We start from the raw sequence: 17,022 nt of genomic DNA, 5'->3' as shown, positions 1-17,022 counted from the left end.
AATTGGTACTGAGAGTTGGGTAGATTTGATGAGATGAATCAGACCTTGTTTTGGCCTTGTGAAACTTGTGTGCCAAAGGAATGGGAAACTTGGTGCTTATAACTGAAGATACCTTCCAGACTGGTAAACGAAATATTGTGGACTGTTCTGATGAGAGTATGAAAATGCTAAGTGCAGAGAAAATTGTGTGTGGAAGGTTGGCTTATGAAATTTCTTAGGGGAAAGACTGAAGAGGACTTTGTTGGAACTTGGCTACTGGCATAAGGACTTGGCTACATTTTCTGACCCATGCCCAAAGAGTTTGATCAAGGTTAAATATATAATAGACTGATGTACTTGGTTAAAGACATGGGACTGAGAGATTTAAATTTTTAAGTTGGAAAAATTCAAACAAGTTTAAAATTTATTGTTACAGAGACTGGTTTTATTTTACTGAACTTGCTATTGTCAAATATATTAATAGTCTTAAGGAAGGTGGCCTAAGTACTTTACATTGAAACAATGGAAAGGATGCCCAAGGAAAGACTATGATAGAATTGCAAACTCTTCTGGGAAAAAATTGACTGGAGAAGGAAACTGCTCTTCAAGGTCATGAATTATTATTTTTTTTCCACCTGGATTAAGAATATGGCTGTGTCCTACACAACTGGTATTGGTTTCAGAAGCCTGAAAATGTGTGGTGTGGGTTATGAAGTGCACACACAGTTCCAGTAGCTGCTTCTGGGATGCGGTGTAAGACAGGGCATAATGGGGTTTGCATAGAGACCCAAATATGGTTTGGATATACCGGGACTGTGCAAGGGCTACTATGGAGGCAGATGACTAGGGATGGAACTTTTCCCTGGCTACTTAGCCCAACTGGAGTGGTGGAGTTGGAAAATGCAGAGACTGTCAGTCACTGTTTATATTAGACTTGAACTGCAGATGTTTGATGTTTGTTTGATGGTTGTTGTGTTTGCATTGTTCCAGTCTCTCCTTGCTATGCCTTATAGCAGTTGAAAATGTTTAGTCTGGGGCTGGAGAGATGGCTTAGCCATTAAGGTGTTTGCCTACAAAGTCAAAGGATCCCAGTTTGTCTCTCCAGGCTCCACGTAAGCCAGATGCACAAGGAGATGCACATACCTAGAGTTCATTTGCAGGGGCTGAAGGCCCTGACATGCCCATTCTCTCTCTCTCTCTCTCTTTCTGCCTCTTTCTCTCTCTCTCTCACATAAATAAATAAATAAATAAATAAATAAATAAATAAATAAATAAATAAATAAATTTTTTAAAAAAGAAAATGTTTAGTCTGTGCATTTACATGTTGAAAATTATAACTTCTTTTATTTTATAGGGCTTATAGCTATGAGACAGTCTTAAATCTCAGATTAGACTTGGAACTTTGGAACAATCTTAAGTTGTTAAAGAATGTGGGGACCTTTGAATTTGCACGGAAACATTATATATTATGAGATGGTTATGAATCTATTGGGGGTTGGGGTGGAATGTGGTGGTTTGAATGGATGTCCACCAATAGATTTAGGAGTTTTATTAAAGCTGCTTAGATTTCTAGCTACCTGGTTGGGGGAGGTGTCACTGGGGGCAGATCTGATTTCTAGCCTAAGATATGCAAAGTGTCAGAAGAGCTCTGCCTTTATGGAGTTTCTGAGTGTGCTTGCTGGTGATAGTGGTGGCTTTTCTCTCTGCTTGGACCTGTAGAAGTGGGCCAGCCTCTGGTGCCATATGGTTACATTGTATCTGTAATTTTCAAATAAATCCCTTCCTCCATAACTGTTCCTAGTTTGAAAGTTCATTGCTAACAACTGAAGCTGACTATCACAGCATTTGTGAAAGAACATGCAGTGTTTGTGTTTCACTTACTTTATTATTTTCCAGGTCCATCCCTTCTCCTGTGAATTTCATAATTTCCTTTTTTTTTAAGTGGAAAAAAAGCCCTCCATTTTATATATGTACCACATCATCCCTATCCACTTATCACTTGATGGGTATCTAGGCTGATTTTGTTCCCTAACCATTGTGACTACAACAATAATAAACGTGGATGAGCAATAATCTGTATAGTATAGACTCCTTTAGGTTTATGCCTAGGAGTGGTACAGCTAGGCCATATGATCTGATTTGGGTTTTTGTGAAACTACATTGCTTTCCACAGTGGCTGCACCACTTTCCACTCCTACCAACAGAGAATAAGTGTTTCCCTTTTCTCACATCCCTACCAGTATTTGCTGTCATTTTTTTGTTGTTGTTTATTTGTTTTGTTTTTTAGGTAGGGTCTTTCTGTAGCCCTGGTTGTCCTGGAATTCACTGTGTAGACTCAGGCTGGCCTCAAACTCACAGCAATCCTCCTACCTTGGCCTTGGCCCTCCCACCCCTCCTGTGCTGGGATTAAAGGCATGAGCCATCACAACCAGCTTCATTTGATTTTTTTTTTTTTTTATGACAGCCATTCTGACCAGAGTGAGATAGAATCTCAAAGTAATTTGAATTTGCATTTCCCTCATGGTTCCAAGATACTGAACATTTACAAAAATATGTATTGGCTATTTTTCTTTTGAGAACTGTATTCAGTTTTGTAGCCAATCTTTTGATTGGGTTGTTTGATTTTTTTTTTTTAATTTTTAAAACATTTCTCTATTCTAGGTATTATTCCTTTGTGAGGAGTATAGCTGGCAAAAATTATCCCAGTGTGTAAGTTGTTTCTTGACTTACTTCATGGTTTCCTTAGTGGTTCAATAGCTTCTTAGTTTAATAAGGTCCCTTTTGTTTATTGATTGCCTTATTTTCTGGTTAACTATGGTCCTATTCAGAAAGTCCTACCCTATGCCTGTATTTCTTGAAGTATTCTCCCAATGTTTTCTTCCAGCTATTTCAGTTTCATGTCTTACATTGAGATTCTTGTTTCACTTGGGGTTAATTTTGCATACAGTAAGACATGGGGATCTAGTTTCATTCTTCTACATACGGATATCCAGTTTTCCCAGCACCATTTCCTAAAAATGCTCTTTTCCCTAATGTGTGTTTTTGACATTTTCCTGAAAACTCACTAGTTATGGTTATACAGACTTGTACTTGGATCTTCTCTTATATTCCATTGGTCTAGATGTCTTTGTGCCAATACCTTGCTCTTTTTATTGCAGTGGCACTGTAGTATAACTTGACATCAGGTATAGTTACACATGCATTGGTATTTTTTTTTTTTTACCTGAGTATAGTTTTGGCTATCTGGGGTCTTTTGTGCTTTCATATGTATTTTAGGTTTGTTTGTACATTTTTATTGGGACTGTATTGAATTTGTATACTGCCTTTGGTAGCATGGTTGTTTTCATGATATTACTTCTTCTAGTCAATGAGAATGGGAGATCTTTTATCTTCTGGGGTTTTAATTTGTTCCTTTAGTATTTTAAAGTTTTCACTGTAGAGGTCTCTTGCTTCCTTGGTTAGTGATATTTTGAAATATTTAATTTTTTGTGGCTATGGTTAATGGGACTGTTTTCTTGATTTATTAGTACATTCATCATTGGTATTGATTTGTTACAAAATATTTATTCATTTATTTATGTATGAAAGAGAGGGGGAAAGAGAGAGAGAAGGAGTTCTTAGCCCCCAGCCACTGTAAACAAACTTTAGATGCATGTGCCACTTTCGGCATCTGTCTTTACATGAGTACTGGGGAATCTATCCCATGTCACTACGCTTTGCAGGCAAGTACCTTAACTGCTGAGCCATTTCTCCAGCCTCGAATTGTTTTTTTTTTTGTTGTTGTTTTTTGTTTGTTTTGATTTTGTATCCTGCTAATTTACTGAACATGTTTTTCAGCAGTAGGAGTTTTTGTATAGACTCTGAATTTTCTTATACATAGAATCAAATCTGCAAGTAAGGGTAATTTAACTTTTCCCTTTCTAGTTGTATTTTATTTCTTTATCTTGTCTTATTACTCTAGTTAAGACTTCAAGCACTTATATTAAATAGAATTACAGAGACTGGGCATCATTTTCTTGTTCCAGATATTAGTGGGAATGCCTTGTTTGAGTTTTTGTTCATTTAGCATGATGTTGGCTGTAGGTTTGTTAAATATAGCCTTTATTATTTTGAGGTATCTTCCTTCTATCGCTAATCTCTTCAGCATTTTTTAATAGGAAGGGAGAGAGAGGAGGGAAAGAGAGAGAGAATGGGTGAACCAGGGCTTCCAGCCACTGCAAATGAACTTCAGATGCATGCACCTCCTTGTGCATCTGACTTGCATCAGTCCTGGGGAATCAAACTGAGGTCCCTTGGCTTTGCAGGCAAGTACCTGAACTGCTATGCCATCTCTCTGGCCCTCATCAGCATTTTTAATCTGAAAAAAATGTTGGATATCATCTAGATATTTCTGCATCTATTGAGAGGATCATGTGGTTTCTCTTTTTGAGTCTCCATATTTGAGTCTCCATATATAATTGATGCATTACATTTCTTGTTTTACATATGTTAAGCCATCCCTGAATCTCTGGAACGAAGCCAACTTGATTGAGTGAAATATATCTAGATATAGATATGTTCTTAAATTCAGTGTAAGTATTTTATTGAGAATTTTTACATCTATGTTCATAAGCAATACTAGTCTACAGTTTTCTGTTTTCATTGTGTGTCCATCTAGTCTTGCTATTATTGTAACACTGGCTTCTTAGAAAGAATTATTGAGTGTGCCCTTCTTTTATAGTGTATGGACTATTTTGAGAAACAGTCCCTTTATTTCTTTAAAGTCTGTTAAAATTCTTAAGGGAACTTCTGTGAACCTGGATTTTTTTGGCTTGGAGATTCTTTATTAGCACGGCAGTCTTACTGATTGTTACAGATATATTTAAACTGGTAATCTCAGTTTAACTTTAGGAGGTCATATTCATCTAGACATTCATCCATTTATTTAGATTTTTTTTTGATGTGTTTATTGTTTTGATGTCTACTACAAAAATATTGATACAAATGTCTTTGTCTCACCCATAAGTGGCTTTCAGTTAGAGGTCATGTCTCCCAAAAGTTTGCTCTTTGACCTGGCAACATGCCTCTATTTGCTTCTCACTTCTAGCTCTGCCACCACCCTGCAAGGGAAAGTCTCAACTGGGGTGAAACATCCTGTCCTGGGACTACAGGAGCCCATGCTATCTTGTTGGGAAGATTTTTTTTTAATTTGGTGGAATATTATAGGCTTTTGGAAGAAGTTCTTATAATTCTCTCAATATTAATGATATCTGTTGCAGTGTCTCCTTTTTCATCTCTAACCTTATTAGTTGTAATTTCTCTTTCTTTTGGTTTATGTGACAAAGAATTTGTAGATTATGTTTATGTTTTCAAAGAACCAAGTCTTTGTTTCATATGGGTTCTTTTTATTTTTTTTTTCATTTTATTTCTTTGATTTCTGACCTGATCTTAATTTTAAATATTTTATTTATTTATTTATTTGAGAGAGTGAGAGAGAGGGCAGGAGGGAGGGCAGAAGAGAAGGAAGAAAGGAGGATAGGAGGAAGAAAGAAGCAGATAGGTAGGTAGGTAGAGAGAGAATATAAGAATGAGTATGCCAGGACCTCTAGCCACTGTGAACAAACTCCAGGTGCATGGGCTACCTTGTGCACCTGGCTTTATGAGGGTACTGAGGAATTGAACCCAGGTCCTAAGGTTTTGCAGGCAAGCATGTAAACCACTGAACCATGTCTGCACCCCTCCATCTTAACCATTTCTTTTTGTCTAGTACTTTTGGGTTGGGTTTGTTCTTGTCCCCCCCCCCCCAAGAACTACAAGCATTTCTCTTTGGATTGCCTTACTTGTTTCATGTAAATTTTGGTATGTTGTGTTTCATTTTCATTCAGTTCCAGGCACTTTTTGATTTTCTTCTTTATTTTTTCAATGACCCATATATTATTCTGTACTGTGTGGTTGAATATCCATGACTTTGGGTATTTTCCCTTTTTAATTAATTTTCTGTTTCATTATGCTATTTTCCTCCAATTTTTTGTTCCCTTCCCCCACAATTTCCCCCCACCTCCTTGTACCCTTCCAACATAGCTTCTGATTTCATAATAATTGTTTTATTTTTCTTGTTAATTTCTAGCTTAGCACCATTGAGTTCAACAGAATACATTAAAATATTTCAGTTTTCCTAAATTTGTTACAACTTGCTTTGTGTCCTAATATGCGATTCATTATAGAAAAAGTTCCTTGGTCTTCTGAGAATCAAGTGTATTTTGTAGGGTTAGGATAGAAAATTCAGCAAATGTATGTTAGGTCCGTTTAATCTATAGTGCATTTAATTCCATTGTTTTTCTACTTATTTTTTCTCTGATGAGCTGCCTGTTGGTGATAGTAAAGCACTGCACTAGTCCATGAGGATCCTGTGTAGTTTGAGTAGCTCATTTTGGTCATTGTTCCATTTTTTAACTGTTAGAAGAGATTTTATTTTCAAATTAAGGGATTTATGTGTTATTCATATTGAATTTAGCATTTAATCCCAGCACTTGGGAGGCAGAGGTAGAAGGATCACCGCAAATTTAAGGACACCCTGAGAATGTATAGTGAGCTGCAGGTCTACATGGACTAGAGTGAAACCCTATCTTGAAAAAGCAGAAAAAAATTGAAATTATAAATATTAACAAATGAAATGGCAATTATTTTGCTTCATTAAGTTACTGGAAATAAATGTTTTAAACTTAAAGCTCCTGCTTTATGAATCCTTATTCTATACTGTGTGACTAGAGATTTTTCTTTTGTTTTCTTTTTGGGAAACACTGATTTTTCATTTCTATTGTATCTGAAATTATTTTCAAAACTCCTGGTTGCTTAGAGAATGAAGCTTAGATTTCACAACTTGGCATCAACTACTCTTTTAAAAATATATATATTTTTAAGTTTGTAGTAAGAACATTTAATATGAGATATGTGCTAGCAAAGTTTGGCATGTTTATACATTTAGCTAGATGTACATTGTCATACACCAGTTTTCTCAAACTTGTATATCTGTGTAACTGTTGGTCTAGGTCACTTGATTATCAACTCCCCATTTCCTTTTCTGAAACCCATGGCAACCATCTTTCTATTGTTTGAATCTATTAATTTGCTTCTTTCAGTATTAGGTTTCTATTCAGTATTTGTTCTTTTGCCACTGGATTTACATTTTTTAGCAGTGTTCACAATAGCTAAGATGGGAGAATACCCTAGATGTCCATCACTGGAAGAATGGATAAAGAAAATGTGGTGTCACCATATAATTTGATATTATCTGGGATTTAAAAATATAAATGAAGTGCTAATACATGCTGCAATGTAGATGGTTCTTGAAAACTTTATGCTACATGAAAGACCAGTCCAGCCCTTCTTAAGTATCACCTTTAAGCTCTCTCTCTTTTCTTTTTGGTTTTTCGAGGTAGGGTCTTACGCTAGCTTAGGCTGACCTAGAATTCCCTATGTAGTGTAAAGGTGGCTTTGAACTCATGGTGATCCTCCTACCTCTGCCTCCCAAGTGCTAGGATTAAAGGCATGAACCACTAAGCCCAGCTTGGCTTGCTCTCTCTTTCTTTTTGTGGTTTTTTTCAAGGTAGGGTCTCATTCTAGCTAAGGCTGACCTGGATTTAACTATGTATAGTCTCAGGGTGGCCTCAAACTCATGGCGATCCCCCTACCTCTGCCTCCCGAGTGCTGGGATTAAAGGTGTGCACCACCACTACCGGCTTTGGCTCTCTTTTCCAAGACCCTTTGTTGCAGTCCGGTTTGCATTGCTGGTAGAAATCACCCAATAAGAGTAGCTTCTGGGAAAAAGAGATTTATTTTGGCTTACAGGCTCGAGGGGAAGCTTCATGATGGCAGGGGAAAACGATGGCATGAGCAGAAGGTGGACATCACCCCCTGGCCAACATAAGATGGACCACAGCAACAGGAGGGTGTGCCAAACACTGGCGTGGGGAAACTGGCTATAAAGCCCATAAGCCCGCCCCCAACAATACACTCCCTCCAGGAGGCATTAATTCCCAAATATCCATCAGCTGGGGAGCTAGCATTCAGAACACCTAAGTTTATGGGGGACACCTGAATCAAACCACCACACCCTTTGTTGACAATGAATTTAGGTTATAATCCTGAAAGAGTGATCTAATATATCTTTTCTGAGGAGTTTTCCACTATTGCCCTTTAGAGTGGAACTGTATCTTTCCATTGAGTTTTAGTAATAGTTATAAATACACTTATTGTTCTATTTTGTAGAGAATTGGCCATTGGAGTGAGTTGTTAATCTAGGAATCACTGTAAGTTTTTTACCTTACAACCTATCACAGTAGCCGTCTATCCTTTTGATGATTTTCTCTCTTTGTTTTTTGTTTGAAAATTAAACTTAAGTAGCTATAGAATCTATAGTGTTCTTTCTGTCCTCAGACTATTTATTCAATGGGGGGGGGGATCTTAGCCGGGAAAACATTGCTAACTATAATTGTAGTTTGTTGTACTCATTGTAAGCACGACTATAATAAGCCCTTGCAATTTAACATTGGAACAGGCTATTTACTTCACAAACTTGTGGTAATATGTGGGTGAAAGTATTAAGGAAAATGATGAATAATAGTTTTTGGTTTTATGCGATGTGGACTCAGATCATATTTAGTATTGAAAACCATTCTTGGCTTTGCTTTTTCAGCAGAAACATGACTTCTGATTGTTCAAATAACCACATGATATCTGCCTACACAAAGTAACAGCTTACTTGGAACAAATAGAGGAGAGTAGTATTATTATTTTCTGCTATTGAGGCTGGCATCTGGTAAAAGAAGGTATATGTTTACAGTACTGGTAAAAGTGGCACATCTGGTACAGCCTCCTCAGCGATAAGAGGATAGTGTTCACAGCACATGTACTAGATGGTAATATTCCCGTTGACAGATGAAGAAATGAAGGCTCTTAAAGATCTGTCTTGTCTATGGTTGCCCAGCCAGTTAAACATCAAAGCAAAAATTTAAATCTAGGTCTGGGTGATTGAGACAGTGCCCATTTCATTGTTTCACCAATATTGCTATATTGCCTTTAATCTTAATTTCTGACATGTCCAAATTGGAGTTAGTGAATTACCCTAATTATTTGCATTAGAAATACAGACCTCTGTTGTACTTATCCATATGTCCAACCTCATTTCTTCATTTGCATAATATTGCCCAAGATTATAGAACTAAATGAAGTTATGTAGGTGAAAATGTGGCATCAAACATAAAGCCCGATATGTTTTAGTGCTGTTATTAATAATATTATTACTTTATATAAAATAATTCATTTAACATACTACTACTGTTTTATACAAAAATTATTTTGCTGTTATCCTTCTAAGTAGGCTGCTTGTCAACTTTTGTATCATACTGCTTATAGTTCCTTAGCCAGGAAAGTCATTTCATTGGAGCAAATGTTCAAATCATCTTAAGATAGAAAGACATTAGAAGAATATAGTTTTAACAGAAGAACTTACTATGAATAGCTATTTAAAACTTTCTCTTCTTTCTCACTACTTTAAAAATTCTCATTTTATTTTTTCTACAATTCTACCCATAGTTAAGGTTGGAATTTTATGATGGCTTATTTCCAATAATTGATATTTAAAGGATATATTCCATCTATTTGGTCTGTTTTTGAACCAAACATTATATACCCACAGAGTGCATAACATTGGTAAAGTAGTTATTTGCAAAAGCAGTTGGAACTGGTATTTAATGTGGTTTTAAACTAAAGAATGATTATGTCAATTGCTTCCATGTGCATATCATTTTTTCATATAGTAGGTAATTTTTCCCTTTTCCCTGAAATTCTTGATGTTGAGTGTGTACGTTAAACTGTTGGCAGGGAAAAAAAAAAAAAAGGACCTTTCTATTACACTGGGTAAAAATACAAGTGAATCTGAATGTTTCCTATAGGATTGCACCAAACTTTCAAAATCTGCTTTATTTTTATGACTAGTATTCAAGACCTAATTCACTTTCTTGACCTGATAGATCTGTGATAAAAATTGTAGACATGTCTTAAACTTATCATATAGGGCATTAACCAATGTAGTAGAAAGCCTGGCTCTTTAAAATATATAACAGCATTATATGTGGTAATTTTAAACTACTATTTATATGGGTAGTAGTAATATACATATCCTCTTATGATAATCAGCTTTATGGTGATTACATTTGATCCCAAAGCAATAATGTTTTCTTTTTAACATGCTGTAGCGACCTACAGTGTAATATATATGCCCTCTTGTATAACCACCTAAGATATTTTAAATACAAATGGAAATGTATGCTATTTTCCCTCAGAGGCACTGTGGCTTTACAGGTAAATGACAGGTCAAAATTCAACCCAAGTATAATGTCCTTGAGCAACAGGTTCTCTGTTATGTCTATAATGCATGCACAGATCTTTGATTCTCAGTGCATTTAGAAGGATTGGAGAGCTTATATGTTTGTAAACATGGTTCCCAGTAATACAATACAAGCTCTGTTGGCATAATGATGGCAATTGCTCACTTTCATAATTTGCTGGTAAAATGAATCTAAATACCCATTTTATTCACAAGATCTCTTCTGCCTAAAAATACAGTACTAGTTATATACGTTAGACATCTGGCATTACAACTGATGTTAACTTTATAATTTTGAGTACAAGAGTGGATCTCTTGTTAAAGTACTCTATACAATGGTAACATGAATTGCACAGTTAATATAAAATATGTGCATATCTTCATTCTAAATGATATAGGTATGTGTTTTTGTAGGTTTGCCTGAATCCATCATTGCAGCTGCATGTTCAAGGAGTGGCCAGAGGGTTCTGCATGTTGATTCGTAAGTTTCAATGATGGTAGCATTTAATAGTTCCTAAATTTTTGTATACACAGTTGAAACTTAAACACACACATGTTTTTAAATATGTATATGTGTTTATATGTATCATGAAATGTAAGGTAGAAAACATTAGAAGTTTTTAATTTTTATCAATAATGTATGAAAATTTTTATTATTATATCTTTTTAAATAAGAATGTTTCCTTTAAGAATAAACCGAATATGTCTTTTTTATTTTTATCATGAGTGATTTGATTTTTTGGTGTGTATTTGTTTGTGTGGTTTGCATGCATGTCAGTACATACATGGGAAGCCAGAGGCCAATGTCTCCTTTAGTCGTTCTCCACCTTATTTTCTAAGACTAGGTAGCTCACTGAACCTGGATCTCACTGTTTTTTCTAGACTAGTCAGAGAGTTTGCTCTTGGGATCTGCCTAACACTGCCTTTCCAGCATTGGGACCACAGGCTTGTCATGTTATGTTCATCATTTTACATGGGTGACAAGGATCCAACTTTGGATCTTCATACTTCTGTAGGAAGTACTTTACCCACTGAATGGTATCCCTCAGCCCTGGTTTTGTTTTGTGAACCATAGTTCTTTGAGGCTTGGAAACCTTGTACTTGTCCTTTTTCTTATACATCTGTATCTAGATAGATATCACCTATGTATTTTATTTTAGGCTTCATATTTGATTATTATATAATTTGGCCCATAGATTTGAGTCTATAGTTATGTCAGCACACATCAAAATTTAAACTTTAAAGAATTATAAAGATTTTTTTTTTTTTTTTTTGGTTTTTCGAGGTAGGGTCTCACTCTAGCCCAGGCTGACCTGGAATTAACTATGTAGTCTCAGGGTGGCCTCGAACTCACGGCGATCCTCCTACCTCTGCCTCCCGAGTGCTGGGATTAAAGGCGTGTGCCACCACGCCCGGCTATAAAGATTTTTTTAAATTGCATTTTCTTGGGCTAGAGAAATAGCTTAGCAGTTAAAGCACTTGCCTGCAAAGCCTAAGGATTTGGGTTCAATTCACCAGTACCCATGTATGAAGCCAGATACATGAGGTGGCACATGCATCTGGAGTTTGCTTATAGTGGCTAGAGGTCCTGGCACATCCATTCTCTCTTTTCTCCCTCCCCAACCTCTCTGTATCCTTCTCTCTCAAATAATTGAATAAAATATTAAAAATGTGTTTTCTCTTAAATGTGATGCCAAAAGGAACTTAAAAGAAAATAAAATTTTAAGATAAAACATAAATCTCTTGATTTCATGTATCCCTTCAATGGAAGCCTAAATTTTATACCAATTTATGTAGTTACTTTTACCAACATATCTTTCTCATTGATTCAGAATAGAAAAGAAAGAGCAGAATTTCTATTTTCAGTTAGCTGTTAACCACAATATTTTCCAGAGTGCCAGCGAAAAAAGTGGCACCACATTTGCAGTACTGGATAGTTACTTGCCATCTACTTTCCTCTTCTAAATATGTAAGAATCTAGAAGTAGCATTCATTATTTCATACTTATCTCTTCAAACATTTATTTTTAAGCAAGAATATAAAAGAATGCTTCATTTTTTATTCTTATATATGTATGTCATTATACCTTGTTCTTATTTATCCTACTTCTCCTGCTGTCCCCTACACACTAAATATCCCTTCTCAAAGACAAATGTATTCCCCCAAAAGAATTTCTTTCTGCTTTTATGTTAAATGTTTTCACAGGTAGTCCAATGAGGTATTTTTTCCTCCCTTCTTTGAAAATCTCTTCCTCAATGTTCATGGTTCCCTTTCTATTTTATGGTGCTCCATGTATGTATGTATGTATGTACACATGTACTTATGTAAATACGTGTGTGTGTGTATATATATATGGATATGTAAGATATCGATAAGTGTAATTATATGTGTATATATACACATACAGACATATTTAAATTAAATTCCATATATGAGAAAATGTGATATTTGTCTTACTGTTGCTGGATGGTTTTATCATAATGATTTCCAGTTCCATCCATTTGCCTTCAAATTGTCAATATTTCATTCATTGCAGCTGAATGAGATTCTATTGTGTATATGTATCACATTTTCTGTAATCATTCATCTATTACTGAATATCTATGTAGCTGCACTTCTTAGAGATTGTGAATACTGCTGCAATAAACAGGACTGTGTAAGTGTCACTGTGGCATTGTGACTGAGTCTATGAGTGGTATAGTTGGATCATATGGTAGTTCTACATTTAATTGTTTGAGGAACTTCTATATGTATTTCCATAGTGGGTAACCCTACCATCAGTGAATAAAGGTTCTTTCCATACACCCTCATCAGTATATGTTGGAATTTGTTTCCTTTTGGTCAAGATACCGTGAATTTGAGATGAGATGGGATGTCAGAACAGTATTTCTTGTATTGCTCTAATGACTAAGAAATAATGAACATTTTTGAAATATTTATTGGCCATTTGTATTTCTTCTTTTAGAGCTGTCTATTCAGTTCATTAGGCCACTTATGGAGTAAATATATTTTTTGGTGTTTAATCTTTATAGCTTTATACTCTAGATATTTGTATATTAATCTCATAGTTGTTATGTAGTCAAATATTCCTCTTTTTCCCATATCATAGGCTTTCTTTTCACTTTGTTGATTATTTTCTTTCTTTGGTGTGCAGAAGCTTTTTTTTATGTAATACCATTTTGTCAACTTTTGGGATAATTTTTTCTGTGCTATTGGAGTTCTTTTTAGAATGTCTTTATTCCTTTATCTTCATGTTTTCCTTATTTTTCCCTCAAGCTTATGCATGGTTCCAAGTTTTACAGTAAGATCTTTGATACATTTGAGCTGACTTTTTTTTTGAGAGATATGGATATGATTTCTTTCTTCTACATGTAGACATCCTTTTTCCTATGTGCCATTTATTGAAGAAACTGACTTTTTTTTCCCTAATGCTTAACTTTGACACCTTTGTTAAAGATTTAGTGGCTGCAACATTGTGAGTTTATTTCTGGGTCCTTTGGTTGGATTGGTCTATATGTCTGCTTTTGAGCCAGTACCATCCTGTTTTGTTTTGTTTTTCCCTGTGGCTCTGTAATATACTTTGTGATTGGGTATTGTCACATGTCCAGCATTGTGCTTTCTGCTTAGGGTTACTTTGCCTGTATTAGTAAGGGTTACAAAGATCTTGGACTATGGCACTTTACTGTTGCAGTCAGGTCCGCATTGCTGGTAGAAATCATCCAACCAAGTGTAGCTTCTGGGAAAAAGAGGTTTATTTTGGCTTATAGGCTTGAGGGGAAGCTCCATGATGGTAGGGGGAAATAATGGCATGAATAGAGGATGGACATCACCCCCCTGGCCAACATAAGGTAGACAATAACAACAAGAGACTGTGCCAAACACTGACATGGGGAAACTGGCTATAACACCCATAAGCCCACCCCCCAAAATACACTGCCCCCAGGAGGCTTTAATTCCCAAATCTCCATCAGCTGGGAACCTAGCATTCATAACACTTAAGTTTATGGGAAAACCTGTATCATACCACCATATTCCACCCCTTGCCCCCATAAACTGATAACCATCCATGAAGTAAAATTCAGTGCATTTGGTCCAACTTTAAAAGTCCCTATATATTTTTTTCAATCCCAATGATGTTCATGCATCCCCATAATCCAGTCTTTAAGTGAGCCATAATACCAAAAAATAACCTCAAAAAAACACATAATGGCATAGAATAAAACATTCACACTACAAAAGATGGCACTGGGCATAGCAAAGAAATACTCAAGCAATGCATGATTTAAACAGGACAAACACCAAACTCTGTACCTCCACGTCCAACAACTGTAGCCAGTGATAAATCTCAAAGTCTGATAACTAATCAGCAACAAGTTTCTGGTGTTCCAATTCCGCCCCTCCAGCTAGGCTACTCACAGTCCTGGAAAACTTCATGGGGGCCAGAGCTTTCATTACCAGCCATCTCGTGGTCCCAGCATCTCCACTATGTCTCCATTGCATTCCACCGTTCATTTTCATGGCTCCGTGGGGTCTCCATGGAGGCAACCAACAAAACCTGCTTCACATTGCCAATGGCAGTTTCCAAAACACAAGATTGTGTTGCAAACTCAATGACCCTCTCTTTCCTCAATTCTTATACTCCACAATACCAGGTAGGGTGCCAATTTGTTAATTCAGGGGAATAAGTGGACTTTGGAGAGCAGGATATTTCTTGAGCACTCAGGCTCCTTCGAAAGTGTCTATACTCTTCCTGGCCCCAGTGCAGGTCAGCTGGCCCAATCTCAGTGGTTGTAACTGCTTAAACAATTTTCAGGTGAACAGACAGCAATTTAGGCCCATATTCCTTTGCTCACACCAGTTCATTTCTATGCAGTATAACCCTGCACAACATCTCAGGACATGGGCATAACAGCAAGCTTTTCACACAAACTACCAGCCTAGTCCAAGCAAATCTCTTTTTCACCCTCATAAGCCAAACCTCACAGTCCATGGTTCTTACTGAATTTAGGTCTTTCAACTCTGACCCAAATAGTCCATCAAGCTGAACTTTTATAGCACTGCAAGGCGTCTCTTAAGCCAAGGTTTCAAATCATTCTACATTCCTCTTGAAAATCAGCTCCAAAAGGCCAAAGCCACAGAGTCAGGTGTCTAGCAGCAACCCCTCTCTTGGTACCACTTTACTGTTGCAGTCAGGTCCACATTGCTGGTAGAAATCACCCAACCAAGAGCAGCCTGTGGGAAAAAGAGGTTTATTATGACTTACAGGTTCAAGGGGAAGCTCCATGATGGCAGGGGAAAATGATGGCATGAGCAAAGGGTGAACATCACCCCCTGGCCAACAGAAGTTGGACAATAGCAACAGGAGAGTGTGCTAAACACTGGCATGGGGAAACTGGTTATAACACCTGTAAGACCTCCCCAACAGTACACTGCCTACAGGAGGCTTTATTTCCCAAATCTTCATCAGCTGGGAACCTAGCATGCTGAACACCTAAGTTTATGGGGGACACCTGAACCAAACTACCACATTGGCTATTCCAAATGTTGCTTCCAAATGGATTGACTTTTGTAGTTCTGTGAAGAATGCAATAGGAATTTCATGGGGATTGCATTAAATTTTTGCATCACTTTCAGTTATGTACCAACTTTTGTAATGTGAACTATACCAATACATAAGCATAGGTTTCTGTTTTCTATTCATGTGTTTTGACGTTATCATTGGTCTTTTGCCCTTTTGGTTATGCTTAGGTCTAAGGAATTTTTTTGAAGCCATTATACCTGGAGATTATTTTCCCTAGACTTTTTTTCTTTCAAGTTCCTTATTAGTTCTAGAATGATTGCTGATGTTTGCCTTTTGATTTTTGTATCTTGCTTTACTGGATGTGTTCATCAGTTTTTTGTTAGAGTCTTTTTGACCTTTTAAGTATAAAATCACATTGTCTCCAAGTAGTAATAAATTGACATCTTCCTTTTCTATTTGTATCCATTATATTGCTTTCTCTTAATTATCCAGCAAAGATTTTGTGTTTTATATTGAATATGATTAGAGAAATGGGCACTTCTCTCTCATTCCTGATCTTAAAGAAAATGCTTGAGATTTTCTCCACTTAGTTTAAGGGTTTTTTTTTTCTCTCTTATTTATTTATTCATTTGCAAGCAGAGAAAGAATGAGTGAATATGTGTGTATGGTTGCCAGGGCCTCTTGCCATTACAGACAAACTCCAGACATATGCACTACTTTGTGCATGTGGCTTTATGTGGGTACTGGTCAATTGAACTAGGACCATCAGGCTGTTCAAGCAAGCCATCTCCCCAGCTCAGTGTAGGTTTTTCATAGTTTTGTCATGTATAGCCTTTATTGTTCTGAGGAAGGTCCTTTCTATTCCTAGTTTCTCTAGGGCTTTTATTAGGAAGGGGTGATGAACTTTGTCAAAGGCCTTTTCTGTATTTATTGAGATGATCATGTGATTTCTAGCCTTAAGTCTAAGTATGTGCTTTTTTATATTTATGATTTCCATGTGCAGTACGAACTTTGCATTGCTAAAATGAAACCAACTTGATCATGATATATGGTCTATTTTTGGTTTATGGTTTGTATGTCTACACATGTGTGTGATATGTACATGTGATCATGTATATGAGTGCAAGTGTTACATGCCAATGCACATATGTGGTGG

The 17,022-nt window shown here is 36.4% G+C and overlaps 1 protein-coding gene across 1 annotated transcript in view; it reads left to right on the top strand.

Moving 5' to 3' along the window:
- The window catches only part of Chm (CHM Rab escort protein), a 193,946-nt gene that overhangs the window by 19,297 nt on the left and 157,627 nt on the right, over positions 1–17,022 (top strand). The window contains exon 2 of the mRNA XM_004669613.2: positions 10,760–10,826. Coding sequence (XP_004669670.1) covers positions 10,760–10,826 — 67 coding nt within the window. The remainder of the gene's footprint in view (positions 1–10,759; positions 10,827–17,022) is intronic.

Source organism: Jaculus jaculus, chromosome X (assembly GCF_020740685.1).
Source record: "Jaculus jaculus isolate mJacJac1 chromosome X, mJacJac1.mat.Y.cur, whole genome shotgun sequence".
In the NCBI taxonomy this organism is placed as follows: domain Eukaryota; kingdom Metazoa; phylum Chordata; class Mammalia; order Rodentia; family Dipodidae; genus Jaculus; species Jaculus jaculus.
The sequence above is the reverse complement of the archived record's forward strand: the minus strand, read 5'-3'. Positions and strand labels throughout refer to the sequence as shown.